The sequence below is a fragment of the Myotis nattereri genome (genome assembly GCF_964212035.1).
Source record: "Myotis nattereri genome assembly, chromosome: 4".
In the NCBI taxonomy this organism is placed as follows: Eukaryota; Metazoa; Chordata; class Mammalia; order Chiroptera; family Vespertilionidae; genus Myotis; species Myotis nattereri.
In genome coordinates, this window is record NC_138079.1 from 9,858,223 (window position 1) to 9,881,517 (window position 23,295).

Sequence of the window (23,295 nt, forward strand, 5' to 3'; positions counted from 1 at the left end):
GCCCTTGTTTGTTTCAGGATTGAACACTTGAAAGAGTGTCTGTCGTTTGGTTACATTTTCGCCTTTTCTTCTTGATCAGGGGACACTCATTTGTCATGGGTGGGTTTTGTGTTGTGGTTGTTGTTGTTTTTTCAGCCAGAGAAGGATGCTTAAGACAGAAATATCTATTTCTGTATCTTCTAGAACCCACACTACCCTTTCACACAGCTGTACAATTCCAGTCCATTCAGCCAGCACTTATAGACTCCTCCTGGGTACCAGGTGCCCAGAATCCTGAAATCAATAAGACCAAGGGCCTGCCCCATAGAAACAGCCGCCCTTTATCTTCACAGGGATAAAGCGTTCGCGAACCCAGGCTAAAGGAGTACGGGGCGGGGCGGCGGGGAGGAGGAGTGTGGGCTGCGCATCACAGCAGAACCTTCTGGATGCACCCTTCTGAATCTTTGCACGTTCAGTCTGTGATCTTTTCGCAGTTTATGTATTGAAATCCTCTCTCGTCTCCAGAACTCAAGCTTTGCTGAGGAAAGGCCCCGTGCGGTGAGACAGGCTGCTTACCTACTTCCACTCGCCTCCCTGGGGGGATGTTTTGCAGCCAGAAGTGCCCGGTCAATTAGCAAGCACCAGGGAACAGTGTGCAGTTCCCAGAACTGGCTCCCAAGCCTCGGCTCCCAGCGGGCAGCACTCAGGCAGCCTCTCCAGCACCTGTAATCACTTTTCGGTGGTTCCCAGATGGGTTCTGCTCCAGGGAAGAAAGCCGCTCTGATGAGATCTGCCTTTCCCTTAGGTCACCACGGTCCTCTGCAAGGACGCCTGTGCCGGCAGTTCTTGGAGCAGGAAAGGCAGAGCCAGACCCGGGAGGGCCCTGCCTCATTTTCAGAAGAGCAGTTCATTTTGTCTTTCCCAGGCCGGTGGGCCTGCCAGACCCTGGACTTTGTGACTCATGTTCTTTCATGGGTTTACGTCATTATTTACCAGGCTCCTTTTGGATGGAAGGCCAGTGCGGTTTCCGTGTATTTTCATGTAAAGCCTAGATTCACTGCTTGTCTCTGCATGGTTTATGAATTTCCTGCTTCCCCAGAGGTTGGTCATTAAGGTGAATACCTATTTGATTTTTTTTTTTAAAAAAGCAGCTTACTCTTTGATCCTGGTACACCTATAGATATAGGTGCTGCTTCTAAGGTTCTTGCCTTGTGTGCTGCATCCCCACTGCACTGTCAGCTCTCTGTGTGATCTGAGCAGGATGTCCACTCAATGAAGGATGAGAAGAACAAGCCTATTGGCTAGGACTGAGCAGAGGGAAGACAAGATAAGTTTAACATTAACCAAGTTAGTAGGGTGGAGGGTGGTCAGTGAGAAGAGGAAGGTGAAAACTATTGGGGATAGACTGAGGCAACTAAAAGAAAACCTAGGGACTCTACCCGTGCACGAATTTCGTGCGCCAGGCCTCTAGTAATGAGATCAAAGGATTGCATTCAGGATATGTTTTGAAGGGAGAGCCAATAGAGTTTGCTGACACATTGAACATGAGCCATAAGAAAAAAGAGGAGTTAAGAGTTGTGGTTTCATCAGGAAGGGTGCTTACCATTTGCCAAGGTGTGAGAGGGGACACATCTGGAGAAGAAAATGAGAAGCTTGATTTTCCACCTTCAGAGTAAAGAAGAGAGGTTACTACCCAAAGTACAGGTGACTTTCCCTGCAGGGGAGCGAGGAAGGAAGGAGGTAAAGATAAGGCCACCTTGTGAGTTGTCCAGCCCTAGGTGAGCAGCACTGTTCCAGGTGATGCGGAAGGCAGGCGATGGTTGGAGGCCCTGACCATGCCACATGGACACAAGGAGAACTCGTGAGGAAGCTCGACTCGCACAAATCAAGTAGAAAAAACACGGAGCCGAGGACCAGATCACGAGACACAGATGTGAGGTGCCACCGCGTGGTAGCAGTGTGGTGAGGAGCAGGCAGGGAACGCTTCTAGAAGGAAGACCATCTCCACAGGATGGGAAAAGGCAAAATGGTGGGCACAAGCAGGAGCCACTCAGGCCTGTCTGGAAGTCATTGGAAGGATTTAAAGAACTGGTCCCGGGCACATAGTAGACACTTGATGAAGAACAGCTAATAGTGCTTATTAAATTGGGGGAATTTGATGAAGATAAAACTGTGAAGCTCTCCTGAGTGCTGCTGCTCCTCCATGTCGACCCCTAGACCTTTGGCACCCTTTTTCCTTTCCCCTTTCCTGGGTTGTCTTCTAATCCTTCTATTAGAAAACCTCAAACCTGGCTTTCTAAATTGTGAGGGGGAAGGAACAGGGCTGTCATATTTCAGCATGCCCATGAGGGCTTGCGGGTTAATAACCTCGTGCATGTGGACACTAGAAAGGTCCAGAAGGGGGCAATGTGATACTTGAACTTCAGAAGGGTTTGTGTTTTGTTTTCTTGTGGGTTTTTTTCATGACATTTTGGAATCCACCCTCCACTGTTGAGTAGAGAATCTCAGAGGCCAGGGCTGGCAGGATCTGTACACATCATGGTGTCCACCGCTCTCACTTGCCAGTGGAGACACAGCCCAGAGATGGGGAGGGCCTTGCTTACGGCCACACTGGCATTTAGTGTGAAAGCAAAACTCTAACCTCGTTCTGACTCTGAATCCGTCCTTACTGCCCGTGCCCCCCATGTGTGGTTTAATTTGGGAGAATCTCCCTGAAAAGCAGAGTTTCTCAAAGTCGTGTCATGTACCCATAACTTGTAAAGGAATAAAAATTCTCACAACTCCATACTCTCCCAAACCTTTTTCTATGAATATACAAATAAACACAGACATATATATGCATGGGTCCTAACACCCAATATTGGGGTAGTAATATTGCTGGAAAAGCATGAGCCTCCCTGTTCATTTGCCTGACACCTTACATTAACTTAAAAAATATGAATAATTTATATCAAAGTAGGGGATCTGGTGGAGACTTTGAGATGGCGGGGAGCTGAAGTCTACCTAAGCCGCCTCTTGGTTCAGTCCTGGCACGCGTGGTCTACCAAATCATCTCTGTTTTGCCGGTGGTTTAAAATGCTAGCTCTGTTACATATTAAATGTGCGTATCTACGAAGATATATTTTTTAAAAAATATCTCTATCCTGTTCGTTCAGACTGCCATTGCGCGCTGACACTCGCTCCTTTTTCTGTAGCGAATAACTTCTCTCCTGTCGCCCGCCACCAGCACCCCTCGCTTTCCTCCACCGCTGGGCAAGTATTTTTTTTTAAAAATATATTTTATTGATTTTTTTACAGAGAGGAAGGGAGAGGGATAGAGAGTTAGAAACATCAATGGGAGAGAAACATCAATCAGCTGCCTCTTGCACACTCCCTACTGGAGATGTGCCTGCAACCAAGGCACATGCCCTTGACCGGAATCAAACCTGGAACCCTTCAGTCCGCAGGCCGATGCTCTATCCACTGAGCCAAACCAGCCAGGGCTGGGCAAGTATTTAAGAACCCTCAGATGTGCTGCGTCTCCCGCGTGAAGGCATCACTTAGGAGGCACGGGAGGCTCTTCACAAAGGTTTCAAGTTCCACTTGAACTTCTTGTGATAGTCGAAGTGAGAGCCTTTGTTCTGCAACTGCTTTTCCTCCTCGGTGACCAGCCTCCAGCCTCCTGCTGCAAGACTTTCCCGAGTTCTGCTCAAATGGAAAGAAAGTATTTTCTAACATCCTTAAGGCCATCACCCGGACGCTGTTCGTAGTGAGCCCGGGACATTGGCGCTGAAGAAAGTTACAGGCAGCAAGAGAGCAGTTTCTGCTTTGACTTGCAGTCATTTTCAGCCTCCTACAAGTAAAGCACGCGCTGCCAATGGGCAAGCATTGTTCCCTCACGGTATTTTCTAGGAGAGTGATTTCTGAGGAAGAACACATTTTGTTTTCTGCTCAGCGCCACCTGCTTGTGATTCAATCCGCAATTCCCTTCTGTGCAGCTGAGTACGTTACAGCTTTGTATAACTCTGAGGTCCGAGTGGTAAGAAAAATGCCAATAACAGAAAGAATTCATTCCTGTGAGAATGAATTCGATGGTTACCCAAACTTGGAGAACAATGAGACAAACAAACAAACAAACAAATTGTTTACTTGCGTGTGCTTTAAACACGGCAATACTGTACGGTGCTGATGCAAAACCCTAAGAGTGGGATAATATGCACCTGTCCAGCATATATTTCACGATGGCCCTGTGGCCGCCCTCCCCTTTTATCCTGATGACGTACCTAGAAAACCGAGAGCAGCCTGCAAATTGGCAGCCTGAGGGCCAAATCTGGCCCGATGGCTCAGTTCACGGGACCATACAATGTTTCAAAACATTCGATCCACCATCTACAACTTGGAAGAGCTCATCCAAAGTATCTTGATTTCCAGTTGCTTTTAAAGAATTGAAAGGCCGGCAAAAGTAAGCCGGCATTGCCGCATGGCCACGCTGGCTGCAACTGGGCGTGGGCCTCTTCGTCATTAGTGGCGTGGACGCTGTACTAAGCCCCTGCACGGCCCACCTCGGTGCTCGAGTCAGTGACCTTGACCATCAAGGGAGCCTCAAGTGTGGGAGAATTCCTGTGGGAAGAGCTGATGTCAGCCTATCGGGCGGGGTGGACTGGCTATGGGTGGTCAATGGAACGAGGGCGACCGGCCGAGTGGCCAGGAAAGCAGCCCGTGAGATCAGGAGGAACAAGCAGGACCCAGGAGCAGCGCTGCTGTTCATCACAAGGCACAACCGGTTCACCCTGATTTTCCATTTGCTCCCAAATTTCCCAGCTGCGCCCTCCTCCACCCGCGGGGATCTTGACATGTGCGGTGAGAAACAAAGAGCCAAGGCCAAAAGCCGAGGCGTTGCACAAGATTGTTAAATGGTAAAACTCGATTTTCAAATGAAGCGTGTTTGGTAGTCATTCCCCTGAGGCGCACCGGTGGGAGAGGGTTTGGCTGTCATTGCCTTCTTTTGCCACGGTGCCACGGTGCCCGGGTGCCCGAGAGCCTTGCCCAGAAGTTTTGTCATTTAAACTCGGACAAAGACAACAAAGGCGAGATGGTTTTCTTTGATATTATCTTCACAGTGGATTGCAAGTCAAGAAAATAAATTACCACGCCAGCTCTGTGCTCTTTGATCTTGTTTGATGCATTGCTGTGCTGCCACAGTAAGTTAATAATGAAGGACATTCCGCCTTCACCAGAGGTCTGATCTGCAATGGCGGGGCCCATAGTTTTGGCTATTTGGGTTCCTATTTGGGCTCTCGTTAATGTCCATAAACATTAGTCAAAATCATCGAAAGGGCAAAAGGCGAAATGACAGCAAACCCCAGTTGCATCAAAGAAAGGGAGATGTTATCTGTGATTCGGTATGTTGTCATTTCCATTGCTTGCTTGCTTTTCAACATGATGTAATTAGAAAGTAATAAAAATATAAACTATTTATAGCAACCCCACAGCCCATAATCAGGATTTCTATTCACCCACATCTAAGAAACATATTCAGAAGGAAAAACACGTTTTGCAAAGTGAAAATGAGTATTTACACACGCAACCATGATTTATCTTTTCCGTGAAGGTTTTTTCCATCTACTCTTCTTATTCTAATGGAGTTTGTGAGAACCCATAGTTTCCTGACATTTCTGAGGTTTGTCGGCAGGTCAAGTTCAACAGAAACCATGTGTCTTACTTTACTGGGCGGGCCGGAGTGTCACTAGAAAGTCTAATAATTAGGTGCTGGACTTTCGGAATCGATCAGCTGGTTGTCTTGTCTTTTTTCACTATTGTTTATCTCTTCTAGAATTTTTTTTTTTTTTTTTTTTTTTTTTTACAATTCTTCAATTTCAATTTCCAAGAGAACTCTTTCTTGCTTTCTCTCATTTTATTCTGGTTTTATGGATGCAATATCTTATCTTTGCCTCCTGTTTCCTGCATTGGTGTTTCCTTCAAGTGCCTTTTGGTTGTTATTATTTTGGTTGTATGCATACCTTTCTTTAATCTTGGAGCCTTTGCTCAGGTACATGGTGCCTCTGGACGGGACATTCATTCTGAGTGCAATCTGACTGGAAGCTCCCTGCATGCAGAGAAAATACATTCTAGAAGCGAAATTCCTGGCAAAGGATATGGACACTTGTGCTTCATTGGCTGTTACAGCCCATGGCCCTCCAGGCAGCTGTAGGAATTCTGACTCTTAGGAACAACGAGTTTCCCCAAACCCTCTGTGACCAGTGCATTATCACATTTTTTTGTAGTTTCCAACTTTATTTGTAGAAAAATCTAATTTCAGTGTCTAATTTATGGATTTGCTCCCTGATTTATGTGTGTTTTTTTTTTTTTTTGCAATTGAGATTGAGCATCTTTTTATATAGTATAGAGTCATCTGTACTTTCTGTGAAATGTCTGCTCACATTCTTTATAATTTTTAAGATATTGGTGTTTTTGCTTATCGATTTGTGAAAATTCTTTATCTAGGAAATTAGCCCTTTGTCTATCACACATGCTGGAAAGGGTTCCTACCAGTTTACCACTGATCTTGTTTCATTAGTGCTTTCCTTTGGAAAACAGAAAGTTACCATTTTATGTAGTCAAATTAATGATCTCTTTTATGACCTCCGCGGTCATGAAAAAATCGGGGTTTTTTTCCTAGTATTTTATGGTTTCATTTAATTTGCTTTTATTTAGGTGATCTAGTTGGCATTTTTCTTGGCAGGAGGTAGAGGTTCAATTTTCCCCCAGTTAGCTGGCAACCTGTCTCAACTTACAAATCTTCCTCAATACAAACCCACAGCAATGTTTTAAAATTGTAAAATCCTCCTTCTCATCGGCCAGATTAACTGTCTCCTGGTCATTAAGGCAAGACGGGATTTTTTCAAAGCCATTGTGCAGGAAATGTAATTTGCGGGTGCGTGTAATCCAACCACACTTGGCAGCTGAGTCTGACCCCTCCGTGTGCAATTGGAATCTGAAGTTAATCAGCAAATCCAAAACCTGATTCTCAATCGCAGGCCTGAATGGAGTTGAAGATATAGAGCCCAAATCAGGAGGGGGAGGGGAGGGGAGCAGAGGAAAGTCCTGGGCAAGCACCACATGGGGGCCAGAGACCAGGTTCCAGGAGGCGTGAGCCCGGAGTGCCTGGGGACACCTGAGCCTTTGGAAGAGGCAAGGTTGGGGGGCACTTGGCTTTTCTGTCTCTTGCATTCAGTCCTGTAGCAATTCTCAGTGTGGAGGTGGGATTCCAACTTGGCTTTCATCTGCGCAGAAGTGGGGACGGGAATCCTGATGGAGTAGAAGGTGGCCCCGGCCGGGGTGCGGGGTGGGTGGCGGGGAGAATGGGGACTGAAATCAGCCTTCTGAAAGAATTCAAGCCAATGTTGGGGGCGTGTCATTAGTTGATACATAAAGGCACTTGCCTCTACTAAATCCTGCCTAATGTAATAGTCAGTGAATTCTAAGTTAATGCATCCCTTCATCATGGACCTTTATTGACTAAGTGCCTGGCACGGTGCCGAGCTCTGGGAGACAGGAGTGTGAGGGGCAGGTGCCTTAGGCAGTCCTGTACTCACCGTAGCAATGTGATGTCATCAACAGAAGTGGAGATTCACGTTTCCAAGGCAATGCCCAAATCCAAAAATCAAGTTCCATACCCCGTTAGCGGCACTTTCTGTCTGCAGGCCCCGTGCGAGCGGAGGGAGACAGGGGGCAGCAGGGCCTACAGTCCCCACCTTCATGGAGACGAGACATTGTGGGAAATGCACCAAGTGCCCTGGGGGCTCAGGGAGGAAGTGAGTCTTTCCTCCCGGAGGGCGCAGGAAAGCAGGTCAGGAGGGCGGTCTAGCGGGCAGTGCTTCCTCTCACGGAGGATGCCACGGATTTCCACCCTCTGCTCCTGCACCTTCAAAATGAGCCGCTGGGCCGGAAGGCGGACACCTGACCAAAAATACCCAGGAAATAAGACGAGGAGGACATTTAGCCTTTGGCATAGAATGACAACAGGAAGAACGAGTAGGAGCAAAAAACATAGAAAATGTTGTAGGAGAACCTACAACTGAGACCACATTGGAAGCATAACATTTTTATTTGAATCAATGTAAGAGCTTTTGAAAACGGATGTTAACAGAACATCTTTATCATCATGACTGTCCTATTATAATTTTAAAAATCTGGTTTTAAAGCAACTCAAAGCTCCCGGCTGGCGTGGCTCAGTGGTTGAGTGTCAGCCTGTCAACCAGGAGATCACAGTTCAGTTCCGATCAGGGCACAGGCCCGGGTTGTGGGCTCCATCCCCAGTGTGGAGCGTGCAGGAGGCAGCCGATCAATGACTCCCTCTCATCACTGATGTTTCTCTCTCTCTCTCCCTCTCCCTTCTTCTCTAAAATCAATTTTAAAAATATTTTTAAAAATAAAATAAAATAAAGCAACCCAAAGCAACATGCATATTTTCCTAAACATCACAAAATGGAAAACCTGTTTTGCTAGAAGTGTTTGCCGGCCGTGAGGGCTTTTCTAAAAGGAGGCCAGAGGAGCGGGTGCACATAGCTTTTCCTCTTGCTAAGTCACATGTAATCGGGCATTTACCGCTGGCCTGCATCAGAGCTGAAATTCGCATAGTGCTCTCAGGTCCGCGCTTACAGAGCAGACCCCCTACTCGTCACCCACCCTGTGTAGTTCATTCGCCTCGCTAATACATTTTCTCCCTCTCTGTTCTTAGGGCGAACAGCACCTGCCAAATTTTTGAGACAGCTCTCGGCTTAGGGGAAGGCTCATCTAAATAAAGGCCGGCTAAAGTGACATAGCAGGACTTAATCCTCCACTCGCCGACCGCCCGCCCCGGCCGGAAGGCTGTTGGCAGCTTTCTTCTTTCTGGGGCTCCAGATGATTAGGTCTCGGGCCCTGCGACCTGCCGGCAAGAGCCTCGTGAAATGAGGGAGGTCAGAGCTGAGCGCCAGCAGCCGGGGCCCCCGGGGCCTCCACAGTGATAGATCCTCTGACCCTCAAAGGAAATAGCAAACCGGACCGTGGTCCCAGGACCAGCGCCTAGCACAGAGCATCAGGCTGCACTGCGGCCAGGAAGTTCCTGCAGCCGGACAGGGGGTGACAGCAGTGCAAGGACGTGCGCCCCCCCTGCACACTGAGAGCTGGAAGTCCAGCACAGGAAGGTGAGGGCCTCCGGGGAAGCTCTGCGGGCTCCGCTGCCTCCTGCAGGCCGGCTCTGATGGGCTGGGGCCCTGGCGGTCCCTAACGCCCCTCGCCCACCCAAGGGGCCTCTTCTGCGCCTCCCAACCTGCCGCTGGCCGCGCCTCCTGGCTGAGATGGAGACGGGAGCTGCTGCGGTGCCATGACGATGACAGCAGTGTGCGTGGATGGCGGCGGCCTGGTGAGCCCGCACTGCGCCCGGTGGGACCGGCGGGACAGCGTGGAGAGTGGCTGCCCCACGGAGTGCAGCCAGGAGGAGGCCGAGGGGCAGGCGCGCCAGCTGACTCCCTTCGAGAAGCTGACCCGGGACATGTCCCAGGACGAGAAGGTGGTGAGAGAGATCACGCTGGGGAAGCGGATCGGCTTCTACCGCATCCGCGGGGAAATCGGCAGCGGGAACTTCTCCCAAGTCAAGCTGGGGATTCACTCCCTGACCAAAGGTAGGGCCTGCGCCCCAGGCGCCCCGTGGGGGCGGGGCCGGGCCCGGGGCGGGGCGGGGCCCAGTGCGGGGCGGGGCCAGGAGCCCAGGGCCGGGAAGCCAGGGACAGTTGTCACCTGAGCCCTGCCCTCTGTTATTTCAGTTAATTTTCACGGTAAGGGGTGAGGACAATGTTTCTGTTTCCGCTTTATAGATAGGGACACTGAGACCCACAGAAGTTACATGTGGCCTCAGCAGTTCAACCTTGGATGATTCTGACCCCAAACACTCTCCCCCTACACCCTGTGAATGAATTCGCTCAAACACTGTGGGGCCCTGGCCGGCCTCTGCCCACGTGATGGAGGTTCACAGGTTTGATTCTTGGGCAAGGGCATGTACCTGGGTTGTGGGCTCACTCCCCGCCGGTCCCCTCTCCTCAAGGATGAGTGCAGGAGGCAACCAGTCGATGTGTCTCTTTCACGATGTCTCGATGTCTCTCTCTCTCTCTCTCTCTCTCTCTCTCTCTCTCTCTCTCTCTCTCTCTCTCTCTCTCCCCCTCCCTCTCTCCCTCCCTTTGGCCCTTCCATTCTCTCTGAAAAAGCGATGGAAAAATACTTGCAGGTGAGGATTAACAAAACAACACTGTGGGGACTCTGTCCTGCTGACATGGAGTGTGGCTTGGTTCCAGGGCAACTCACAGTCCAAGCTTTTGTGTATGCCTCCCGTTTGTATCTGTGCGTCAATACCAATGCTGCAGAACGGCCGGAGACCTCCAGTCTGCGCTCCTGGCCCGAGGCTGCTGCTTGTGTTACATTTGGGGAAAGGGCTTTGCTCTCAGGACCACCGCTGCTCACTCCCTGCGGGCCCTCTCCTTACTGTCTGCTCTGCACCGGCCTCACTGCTGCTGGGTTCCCTGCTGTCTACCAAAGGCCCACCCCTGCTGGGTCCCAGTCGTGCTGGGTCCTAGTGCAGCAGCGCCCAGCACGCTGGCCTGGGGCGGGGCGGGCGGGGGGGGGGGGGGGACGGCCTGCAGAGAGCCTGGCCGTGTGGGCTCTTCCCCGCTTACCTCTTGCTGAGCTGAAGCCTGGACATGACCAAAGGGAGTTACAACACAGAAAAGGAACCCTTGCGATCTGTACAATTTACAACTTCCTAAGCCCATGGGCTCGCTCTGCCCTCTCCCAGAGAGTCCGCCCTGACATGTTCTCTCCTAGGCCCCAGCCCGAGCTGCTCTGCCCCGTTGTCAGAAGGCACAAGGCCAAGAATGATGGTTGCATGTCCCACTGCCACATACTGAACGCTCTCAGCTTTCTTGTCCATCTCCATCCACATATTTCAGCTCAGATTTTAAAGAGAGAGAACACAGGGGTGGGCAAAAGTAGGTTTATAGTTATGAGTACATGAATCACAGAGTTTATTCTTGTATTATTATTCATACACTAGAGGCCCGGTGCACAAAAATCTGTGCACTCAGGGGGGTGGGGGGCATCCCTCAGCCCGGCCTGTGCCCTCTCACAGTCTGGGACCCCTCGGGGGATGACCACCTGCTGGCTTAGGCCCGCTCCCTGGGGGGATTGGGCCTAAGCTGGAGGTCAGACATCCCTCTGGCAGCCCGGGAGCCCTCGGGGGATGTCCACTTGCCAGCAGGGAGCAGGCCTAAGCTGCAGTCAGACATCCTTAGTGCTGCTGAAGGGGCGGGAGAGGCTCCCACCACCACCGCTGTACTGGCAGCCGTCAGCCTGGCTTGTGGCTGAGTAGAGCTCCCCCTGTGGGAGTGCACTGACCACCAGGGGGAAGCTCCTGCATTGAGCATCTGCCCCCTGGTGGTCAGTGTGTGTCATAGTGACCAGTCATTCCCAGTCATTCTGCTGTTAGGGTCAGTTTGCATATTACCCTTTTATTATATAGGAGTGTCTGGCCAGCCTGGGTGATGGGCTGATGGCTGTTTGCAGGCTGGCCACAGTCCCTTCAGGGTAGGGGTCCCCTTTGGGGTGCCTGGCCAGCCTGGGTGAGGGGCTGATGGCTTTTTCCAGGCTGGCCACAGCCCCTTCAGTGTGAGGGTCCCCACTGGGGTGCCTGGCCAGTCTGGGTGAGGGGCTGAGGGCCGTTTTCGGGCTGGCTAAGCCCCCCAGCTGGGACCCTCACCCCATGAGGGTGTGGCCAGCCTGGGTGAGGGGCTGATGGCTGTTTGCAGGCTGGCCAAGCCCCCCAGCAGGGACCCTCATCCCATGAGGGTGTGGCCATCTTGGGTGAGGGGCTGATGGCTGTTTGCAGGCTGGCCACGGCCCCCAGCCACGCAAGCTCCCAGTGGAGGCTGGCTGGAAGCAGGTATCTGGGATTTATTTAGCTTCTATAATTGCAACTTTGCTGCCATGAGCGGAGGCCATAGCCAGCTCAGGGCAGGGGTGAAGCTTGGCTTCCTCCATTGCCGGGGCAACCAAGCCTTCTGCTTGCTCCAGCTCTGTGCTGCCAGCCACCATCTTGGTTGGGTTAATTTGCATACAGGCACTCTGATTGGCGGGTGGGCGTGGCTTAGGGTATAGCGAAGGTACGGTCAATTAGCATCTTTGTCTTTTATTATTGTATTATTTATTACTATTGTTAACCTGCTTTTGCCTGCCCCTGCCTGATTGCTCACTAACCAGTCAATGATGGGCCAACTTGGGGTCAAGGGCATCCCGTGTCAAGTTAGCGGCAGCCTTAAGGTCCCGCAGCCCCATGACTCTCTCAACAGAGCCCAAGGTCCAGACAGGTGTGTCTGTGAAGGTGAGCAGAGTGACAGGACATGTCCACCATAGAGACAGGAGCCACAAGACGGCATCTGATTCCGTAGACAGGCTCCAGCGTGGGCTGGACCAGAGAAAGAGAAGCAACAACTGGTATTTATGCATGACTTCCTTCTTGGACTCCTCAGGTGTCTGTGGTATCACTAAATTAAGTTCATTCTTGTCCCTGAGTTGCGGAGAGCACGGCATTTTCCTGCGGTGCAGTTGGGCACTTGGGCGGCCTCACTGGCATGAGATCCTCACTGCTAACCAGCCCTCTTGTCAAAGGTGCAAGTCACCCTCTGGTTACGGGATCCATGTGCCAAAGGGGAGGAAGGTCAGAAGCACAGGCAGTGCGGAAATCAGATCAACAGCAAGTTCAGACAAGCCAGAGAATGCACCGGCAGCCAACTGAGCACATTAGGCCGATGCAACAGAAGAAAGGAATCCCAGCCTCACCTCCCAACCCTTACGCCCTAGTCCTGGCACCACGCCCCACCTCTCTCCTGGGCTTCCACCCATCAGCGAGCCCCCGCCCCCCGAGCGAGCGGAGGAAAGAGTAGGAAAATGAGAATAAGTGGAACTGAAAGGGGGGCAGGAAGGGAAACCTGGGTGCAGAGGCCCGCGAGGCGATGAGCACAGGTGGCTGTTCAGGCGCTGGGAAACAATCTCGGGCAGGAGGATGAAAAGAGGACAAAGAGAGTCAGGGCGAAAAGACTGTGGCTGTCAATGGAGAGGGGACATTTGGCTAGTCTGAGTGGACGGGAATGAAAAGAAAGGGGGAACGTTCCTCTAAAAGCTGTACGTCTAGCCCTAGCTGGTTTGGCTCAGTGGATAGAGCATCTGCCTGGGGACTGAAGGGTCCTGGGTTTGATTCCAGCCAAGGGCACATGCCTGGGTTGCATTCTCGATCCCCGGTGTGGGGCATGCAGGAGGCAGCCAATCAATGATTCTCTCTCATCATTTTTTTTTAATGTATTTTATTGATTTTTTACAGAGAGGAAGGGAGAGGGATAGAGAGTCAGAAACATCGATGAGAGAGAAACATCGACCAGCTGCCTCCTGCACACCCCCCACTGGGGATGTGCCCGCAACCAAGGTACATGCCTTTGACCGGAATCGAACCTGGGACCCTTCAGTCCGCAGGCCGACGCTCTATCCACTGAGCCAAACCGGTTACGGCAATTCTCTCTCATCATTGATGTTTCTATCTCCCTCTCCCTTCCTGTATAAAATCAATAAAATATAAAAATAAATAAATAAAAGCTGTACGTCTAAAAGAGGAAGGTGACTCATTGGCGAGTGTTTTGGGAAGCCTTGCTGGGAATTTCAATGCCTGTCCCACAGCCAGGCCACGCCAGAGTAGGCAATATGGGTTGCCATTCCTATCAGTATGGTCCCCATACAAAGCCCACTTGGCTGGGTCGTTGCGGGTGTCCTAAGAAGCGTGGACATGGGCTCGATGAGATAAATAAGGGCGACTTTCCTGGGATAGCCGAGGGCTCCCGTGGGGCAGCTCCTAGGACAGTGGTTTTTAAACCGGTGCCAGCTGCTCTAATCTCTAGAAAAAGGCTCCAATCCAGGCCCCTGCTGGCCGGGGTTTATTTTTGTGGCGAACAGCTCAGGTTCCCCCGGGCCTTGCAAGCTGATAGGGTGCCTGAAGCCATCATGATTAGAATCAGGCTGATTAGAAATTTCTCAAACGAGATGATGCGCTCGGCTTCTGAATATTTTATGTCCCATCTGTTGCCACAGAGAACAGTGAAGGAGGCGGCGGTGTCTGTCCCTTTCTCTGTGTGCCCTTCCTGACCTCTTCTCCCCTGGTCTTCCTCTCGCTACTCTAGTCTCAAGTTTCCTGAACGCTTTCTTCTCCTCTCTCTCAATTTATTTATTTATCAGTTCACTTATTCCTCTTTTCAAAAATATAATAAACTCTCCCGTACCCACACTTCACTCTGGGCCTTTAACAGAGATGAATGAGGTACATTCTAGCCTGATAGAGACCCACACTATGTAATGGAGACAGACAGGAAACAATCAGTAAGTGATGTCACCCGGTAAGGTACAAAGGGTGTGCTCAGCTGTCCCTGAGGGTGTCAGGAAAGGGTCAGTTGACCAGGAAAGGCTGGGATTGGGTGTTGAGGTTTGAGGAGAAATTATCCAAGTCACAGGGATAAGGGGATTCCAGGCAGAGAGAAGCTGTCAAGCTCATGGAGGCGTGAGCCGGTCTGGCGAGTATTTGTAGGTTTGAAAGCAGCTCAGTGAGGCTGGAGCCTGCGATGCACCACCAATGTGGGCGATGCAGGCAGGGCTAGATCATGGAGAGCCTTCGTGCGTATCTGGATTTTGCCATTTTGGTATCAGGGAGCCATTGAAGAGCTTAAAGCAAGCAGTTAATACAAGGGATGAATAGAATTTGATTTCAGTGAGGAAGGTGAACTTGAAGTTGGGGTGTGACAAGACTCAGGGAAGTCAGAATAAAATGTTACTCTAATGGTCCAGATGAATGATGATGTCCATCCCAACTCAGGAAGTGGCAATGAGATTGGAGCAAAGGGGATGCATTTGAGAAAAGTTTTAGAATATTGGAGAACCTTGTTGTTGACTGGAGGGGGGAGGGTGGGGGAGACAAGGGGCAGGAGGAATTGGGGAGGACTCCCAGGTCCCTGGCTTTGATAGTTAGCAGTCAATAGCGAACACAGGAGAACAAATGGGTTTGACAGTAAAGATTTGGAGGCACTGACTTGGAGGCACGTGGAATTCATGAAGTAATCAGTCCAGGAGCCATCTTGGAGCGCAAGGGAACGTCTGGATGAAAAATCAAGATTTGGAGCTTAACAAATCCATGGTATGCTAAAAGTCTTGGGTGTCCTGGTCACAAGCTCCTTGGTGCCAGATCTTGTATCATATTGATCCTTGGAGTTCCCCCACATGCATTGTAAGTAACTAGAGGCCCAGTGCATGAAATTCGTGCACTCGGTGGGGGAGAGGGGGTGTCTCTCAGCCCTGCCTGCACCCTCTCGCAGTCTGGGAGCCCTCAAGGGATGTCCAACTGATGGCTTAGGCCCGCTCCCCACAGGCCTAAGCACTGCCATGGAGGCGTGAGAGGCTCCCTCCACCACTGCTGCGCTCACTAGCTGTGAGCCCTGCTTCTGGCTGAATGGCACTCCCCCTGTGGGAGTGCACTGACCACCACGGGGCAGCTCCTGCATTGAGCATCTGCCCCCTGGTGGTCAGTGCACATCATAGCAACTGGTCATTCCACCATTCAGTCTATTTGCATATTAGCCTTTTATTATATAGGATAAGCATTCAACAAATGTTTGCTGAATTGTTGGCATACTAACTTCTCATGAAAATGTAGTATTGGTGGGGAAGAGATATTAGAGGGAGCAATGCAGGGCAGTACTCTCTGGGAGGTTCTCTACACTGTAATCTCCTAGGAGGACCCGACAGGGAACTAACTCAGTCTCTACTAAAGCTTAATACAGAAGACCCACTGATTTTTTAAAAGGTGATCCCTCCTCTTGAAAACATTAAGAAAAAACCCAGCAATTAAAAATCATGTGTTCTTATTTTAAAAATAGTAAGTGACTTGTGAATCCATCCTAAAAATAAGCCCAACATTTGAAATACAATAACCCCAAAAAATGTTCATTGTGGCGTTATTTATAGTGCAAAGGACTTGGAATCATTTCTATAATCCAACAACATTAGGAATAGTCAAGTAAGCTAAAACATACACATTGGATGTGAAGTTACGGAGCCATTAACAATCATGACAATGAAGAGTGAGTGGCAACGCGGAAGATGCATTGGACCAACAATAAATGAAAAAGCAAGACCCAAAATTGTGTGTATACTGTTAGGCTAATGCTTTCCCTGTGTTCTTGTGAGGACTGCATGAGATCATTCATTCAACAAATATCTGTTGAGCATCTATGGGGTAGCAGGTTCTCTTCTAGGGGCTGGGGATACCGAAATGAACAAAATAGACAATAATCTCTGGTGTATGGAGCTTATGGTCTAGTGGGGAGAGACAGACAGAAGCCAGTCAGTCAAATATCATTGTGTTATGTAGTGATGAGAAGGAGCACCGAGAGCTGCAGCTTTAGAGGTAAGTTGGCCAGGGACAGCCTTACTGAGGGAGGTGATCATTGAACAGAAAGAAGAAATAAGGGATCTGGTCATGGATGCATATGAGGGAAAGTGGTCAGGCAGAGAGAATAGCAAGCATCAGAGCGCCAGGGCAGGAGTGTGACTGCTGTACTCTAGAAACAGCCAAGGGGGATGAGAATAGAGAACAGCAGGGACCAGATCGTGTGGGGCCAATATGTCCTCGTAAGGACTTTGGCTTTTCCTATGAGTGAAACCAGAGCCTTGGCAGGAGCAGAGACAAGAGATGATCTGCCTTTTGCTTTAAGACAGTGGTTTTTCAACCTTCTGGCCCTTTAAATACAGTTCCTCATGTTGTGACCCAACCAAAAAATTATTTTCGTTGCTACTTCATCACTGTAATGTTGCTACTGTTATGAATCATAATGTAAATATCTGATATGCAGGATGGTCTTAGGTGACCCCTGTGAAAGGGTTGTTCGACCGCCAAAGGGGTCGCGACCCACAGGTTGAGAACCGCTGCTTTAAGAGGATCACCCTGGTTCTCTGTTGAAAATAGATTGCAAGGGGTCAAAGGCAGAAAAGGAGAGATCAGTTAGGAGCCTACTGCAATAATCCAGGCAAGAGAGAACGGTGCCTTGGACCAGGACGGTACCCTGCGAGGCCGAGGAGTGGTTGGGTGCTGGCTCTATTTATTTTATTTTATTTTTTAAAATATATTTTATTGAATTTTTTACAGAGAGGAAGGGAGAGGGATAGAGAGTTAGAAACATCGATGAGAGAGAAATATCGATCAGCTGCCTCCTGCACACCCCCTACTGGGGATGTGCCCGCAACCAAGGTACATGCCCTTGACCAGAATTAAACCTGGGACCCTTCAGTCTGCAGGTCGACGCTCTATCCACTGAGCCAAACCGGTTAGGGCTATTTAGAAAGTAGACATACTAGGATTTGCTGATAGACTGAAAATGGCATGATAAGAAGAGTGAAATGCTCAAGGCTCTTGTCTGCACAATGGCAAAAATAGCATTTCCATTTACTGAAATTGAGAAGACTGTAAGAGGAGCAGGTTTGGAGTTGAGGAGATCACTGCTCATAGTATTGACTATGTTATGTTAGACATGCTTATTACACATCTTTTCATGTCATTATGTTGATAGCTGCATAGTATACCGTGATATAGGTAACTGAACCACACTGTAGTTTAACCATCTCTTGCTGGACACTTAAGCTGTTTCCAATATCACAGAAGTCTTCTTAGGCACACATGCACCCTTGTTCAGATGTCAGGTCATTTCCTTAAGATTAATTGTGAGAAGTGAAATGGCTGGGTCAAAGGGTACAACCATTTTTCACGCTCTCAATTCATTAATATCAAACTACCATGAATTGGTATAATAGTTTAGGACCATTGTACCAATTAATCCTCCCCCACACACTAAGTACTGGTGTGTCCAGGCACTGACAAAGCCAGATAGAACACAGCCCACACACGGACGGGGCAGGAGGAGGAGACCAACCAGAAGTCAACATTTACAGGTCAGCGCGCTGAGATTACAGTACAGAGAGACACAGAATCGGGCACAAAGATCTTTATAGAATGGGAGTCATGGAAGGCCTCCTGGAGGAGGGTGGTTTGGAGGCTGGCCTTGAGAGACAGTCAGGAGTAAACTGCGTGACGGACAGGAAAGGGGTCATGCGCCAGATAAATGAGCCAGGCAGAGGAAAGCTTCCAGGCATACGAGTTTCATCCCTTTTCAAGGAACAACAAAAGGTTCCGTAACAGTTGGAGTCAAGTTGTGGATGGGAGGTGAGGCTGATGGACAGGAGGTGAGGGTGGGGACAGGGATGATGAATGGTGGACAGGAGGGGAGGATGGTGGACAGGAGGTGAGGATGGTGGACAGGAGGTAAGGATGGTGAAAAGGAGGTGAGGATGGTGGACAGGAGGGGAGGATGGTGAACAGGAGGTGAGGATGGTGAAAAGGTGTGAGGATGGTGGACAGGAGGGGAGGATGGTGGATAGGAGGTGAGGATGGTGGGCAGGAGGTGAGGATGGTGAAAAGGTGTGAGGATGGTGGACAGGAGGTGAGGATGGTGAAAAGGTGTAAGGATGGTGGGCAGGAGGGGAGAATGGTGAAAAGGTGTGAGGATGGTGGACAGGAGGTAAGGATGGTGGACAGGAGGGGAGGATGGTGGACAGGAGGGGAGGATAATGGGCAGGAGGGGAGGATGGTGAAAAGGTGTGAGGATGGTGGACAGGAGGGGAGGATGGTGGATAGGAGGGGAGGATGGTGGACAGGAGGGGAGGATGGTGGATAGGAGGGGAGGATGGTGGACAGGAGGGGAGGATGGTGGATAGGAGGGGAGGATGGTGGACAGGAGGGGAGGATGGTGGACAGGAGGTGAGGATGGTGGACAGGAGGTGAGGATGGTGGGCAGGAGGTGAGGATGGTGAAAAGGTGTGAGGATGGTGGACAGGAGGGGAGGATGGTGGATAGGAGGTGAGGATGGTGGGCAGGAGGTGAGGATGGTGAAAAGGTGTGAGGATGGTGGGCAGGAGGGGAGGATGGTGAAAAGGAGGTGAGGACGGTGAAAAGGTGTGAGGATGATAGGCAGGAGGGGAGGATGGTGAAAAGGTGTGAGGATGGTGGACAGGAGGTAAGGATGGTGGACAGGAGGGGAGGATGGTGGACAGGAGGGGAGGATGGTGGGCAGGAGGGGAGGATGGTGAAAAGGTGTGAGGATGGTGAAAAGGAGGTGAGGATGGTGAAAAGGAGGTGAGGATGGTGAAAAGGTGGTGAGGATGGTGAAAAGGTGTGAGGATGGTGGACAGGAGGGGAGGATGGTGGATAGGAGGGGAGGATGGTGGACAGGAGGGGAGGATGGTGGATAGGAGGGGAGAATGGTGGACAGGAGGGGAGGATGGTGGATAGGAGGGGAGGATGGTGGACAGGAGGGGAGGATGGTGGACAGGAGGTGAGGATGGTGGACAGGAGGTGAGGATGGTGGGCAGGAGGTGAGGATGGTGAAAAGGTGTGAGGATGGTGGGCAGGAGGGGAGGATGGTGGATAGGAGGTGAGGATGGTGGGCAGGAGGTGAGGATGGTGAAAAGGTGTGAGGATGGTGGGACAGGAGGTGAGGATGGTGAAAAGGTGTGAGGATGGTGGGACAGGAGGTGAGGATGGTGAAAAGGTGTGAGGATGGTGGGACAGGAGGTGAGGATGGTGAAAAGGTGGTGAGGATGGTGAAAAGGAGGTGAGGATGGTGAAAAGGTGTGAGGATGGTGGGCAGGAGGGGAGGATGGTGGACAGGAGGTGAGGATGGTGAAAAGGTGGTGAGGATGGTGGGCAGGAGGGGAGGATGGTGGACAGAGGTGATGGATGGTGAGGCTGAGGAGGTGAGTGGGTCTGATTAAGGGGGGCTTTCTTGGCGAAGCAAAGGACGTTTAATGTCATCCAGAAAACTGGGTAAAGATCATCAACTACAACCTCCTTGGGAGGCAGGAGTTGGCATCAGGCCCTGTGCAGGGAAGATAAGGGATGAGCTCTGTGAGCTTGGGGACAGCCATTTAACCTCTGTCTCATAAAATAAAGGGGCTGATTTAGGTCCCTTTGGGTTCTAAATTTCTTTTTCTTTTTTAATATATCTTTATTGATTTCAGAGAGGAAGGGAGAGGGAGAGAGAGAAACATCAACGATGAGAGAGAACCATTCATTGGCTGCCTCCTGCACGATCCGGGATCAAGCCCACAATGCCGCCAGGCAGGAACCGAACCGGACCTCCTGGTTCATAGGTCGACGCTCAACCACTGAGCCGCCGCAGCCGAGCCAGTTCTAAATTTCTGTGAGCCTGCGAACACTGGCACATTCTTTTCTTTTTTTCCAGAAAAGGTGGCCATTAAAATCCTGGACAAGACCAAGTTAGACCAGAAAACCCAGCGGCTGCTCTCCCGTGAAATCTCCAGCATGGAGAAATTGCACCACCCGAACATCATCCGCCTTTACGAAGTCGTGGAGACCCTGTCCAAGCTCCACTTGGTGATGGAGTACGCGGGGGGCGGGGAGCTCTTCGGGAAAATTAGCACCGAAGGGAAGCTCTCGGAACCAGAAAGCAAGTTCATCTTCTCCCAGATTGTGTCTGCTGTGAAGCACATGGTGAGTGGGCGAGGAGAGTCTGCTCTCATTCTACCCACAGTGGGAGCGTGCGGCTTCCGTTTACCATCATGCAGCAGCCCCGAGGGTGCCCGTCTCACAGGGCAGACAGTAGCCCCTTCTCTGCTGGTCAGAAACCTGGCTGTGCTCATTCTCCTTGCCTCTGAAGGATCACCCAGGAATCTCCAGTGACAGCGCGGCCTCCTGGCTTCTGGAAGTTAGCAGGAGTCACTCTGAGCAGCTTGATGACACTCACCCACTCTGGTCACACCTATCTCTCCAACCCCATCTTCCTCTAGCCAGAGCTCCTCGCTCTTTCTTGGCCTTGCCTTCCTAACTCTGTGTTGAGGATGCCTTCTCCTCTATCAACACGTCTCACATTCCAACTCCCATCCACCCTTCACGACCCAGCTCAGGCCCGTCTCTCTGAAACTCCCTTCAATATCACAGCAGCTCCCACCGATCTTTCTCAACTTCCGTGAACTCCTCTACCTCTTGTTGCCTCTGTGCTCAGACTTTGGTGTCCTATTTTAGTCCCTGATTCTTTTTTTTTTTTTTTAATATATTTTATTGATTTTTTACAGAGAGGAAGGGAGAGAGATAGAGAGTTAGAAACATCGATGAGAGAGAAACATCGATCAGCTGCCTCCTGCACATCTCCTACTGGGGATGTGCCCGCAACCCAGGTACATGCCCTTGACCGGAATCGAACCTGGGACCTTTCAGTCCGCAGGCCGACGCTCTATCCGCTGAGCCAAACCGGTTTCGGCCCTGATTCTTTTTGTAGCTAAACCTGGACTCCTAAAGCACATTCCCTAGATCTTTTTTTAAAAAAAAAAATATATATATATTTTTATTGATTTCAGAGAGGAAGGGAGAGAGACAAAAACATCAACAATGAGAGAGAATCACTGACTGGCTATCTCTTGCACGCCCCCTACTGGGGATCAAGCCCAAAACCTGGGGATGTGCCCCCTGGTTCATACTAGTGCAGTGGTTCTCAACCTTCCTAATGCCGCGACCCTTTAATACAGTTCCTCATGTTGTGGTGACCCACATCCATAAAATTATTTTTGTTGCTACTTCATAACTGTAATTTTGCTACTGTTATGAATCGTAATGTAAATATCTGATATGCAGGATGTATTTTCATTGTTACAAATTGAACATAGTTAAAGCATAGTGATTAATCACAAAAACAATAAGTAATTATATGTTCAGTATGTGTTTTCCGACGGTCTTAGGTGACCTCTGTGAAAGGATCGTTCGACCCCCAAAGGGGTCGCGACCCACAGGTTGAGAACCGCTGTACTAGTAGATCAACGCTCAACTCCTGAGCTACGCCTAGAATCTAGATCTTTGAAGAGCTGCGCTTCGGTGCCCTGTGTAGCGCTGGCTGAATTGCTGGGCGCAGGAGGAACTGACTGCAGACCCGACCACCACTTTCACAAGTATCAGCACAGATGTTCGGCTGCCCTCTTTACCCAGGTCTCAGTCCAGTGGGCAGACAAGAGACGCTTGTCTGGGGTCTTAGTGGAGAGGCTGTTTCTAGGTCATTCCTTTGCCTGGCTGTTGTGGGGTCAGTGACCTCCTGGCCAAATGATCAGCAGGGAACTAGTGACCTGGGGGAGCCGAGAGAGCAGACAGGAGGAACGGGGAGGAAGCAGTGAGCCGGGAGAAGAGCCTGGTCCCATGGCGGCGGGCGCTTTAGCCGTCATTAAGTGGCCTGTGCTGTGGTGCACCTTCCGGGCCAAGGAACAAGCCAGACACGTCACACGGCAGAGCCGTTGGGAAAGGAGTCTCCCACGTCCTCCTTGGAGAAGAGACCGGAAGACCCAGGAGTAGAGGGTGCAGACCGAGTCCTCCGGAGCTCGGAGCCCTGACGTTCCTCCCGGCGCCCTGGTCTCCAGAGGATGAATCGCAGACAGGGTTCCAAATTCCATGGAGGGTATTTACTCTGCACCAGCACCCTGCCGAGCGGGACAGACGCAGTGGATTTACAGTTCTCCCAACGCCCCATGAGGTGCCCATCCCTATCCCATTTTACAAGGTAGCGAACTGACACAGCTGGTATCGTTGAACCTACAGCCAAGCTGTCAGGCTCCAAAGCCTGGATGCTTACCCCAGGAGGCCCATCGGCAAGAGGGATAGTAAAGCACATCCCAGGAGTCGTTGGGACTGAGCAGGTGAAGGTTGTCCGGATTCAGAACGCCAGGGTGGGTGTAGGGCCTGGGCTCAACCCACACACTCCTGCTGCTGGCACCTCCTCCCTTCTACTGACTTCTGTGCGATGGAGGAGCCTCCTGGCGGAGTGTGGTGGGAAAGCTGGGAGGGCTCCAGGCCTCCTTGGGGTTGACCCTAGTCAAGAGATTGCTCAGCCAGAAAAACCCACCTATGACCTCAAAACAAAGGACTATTGTCTCATTATGTTCTGGAATAGTAGTTCAGTAGGATTTGGGTCTTATTTCTGGCTCTGATTCCCGCGTACACACGTGGGGGACAGACTCCAACCTCACCCCACAGGAAAATGAAGCCTTTCATCCCTAGGGGGCCTGTGGGTGTTGTTTGGCTAAAGGTCATGGCAGGGCAGCTCTCCAGGTTTGCTGACGTGGTTAATCTCCACTGAATTTCCGGTATTACGCCATCTCACTGTGTCAGAG

At 50.6% G+C, this 23,295-nt stretch overlaps 1 protein-coding gene across 1 annotated transcript in view; it reads left to right on the forward strand.

Moving 5' to 3' along the window:
• Nucleotides 1-23,295, forward strand: part of NIM1K (NIM1 serine/threonine protein kinase) — a 34,745-nt gene that overhangs the window by 10,512 nt on the left and 938 nt on the right. The window contains exons 2-3 of the mRNA XM_081089412.1: nucleotides 8,699-9,623; nucleotides 20,370-20,638. Of these exons, the coding sequence (XP_080945538.1) occupies nucleotides 9,326-9,623; nucleotides 20,370-20,638 (567 nt within the window). The 5' untranslated portion in view covers nucleotides 8,699-9,325. The remainder of the gene's footprint in view (nucleotides 1-8,698; nucleotides 9,624-20,369; nucleotides 20,639-23,295) is intronic.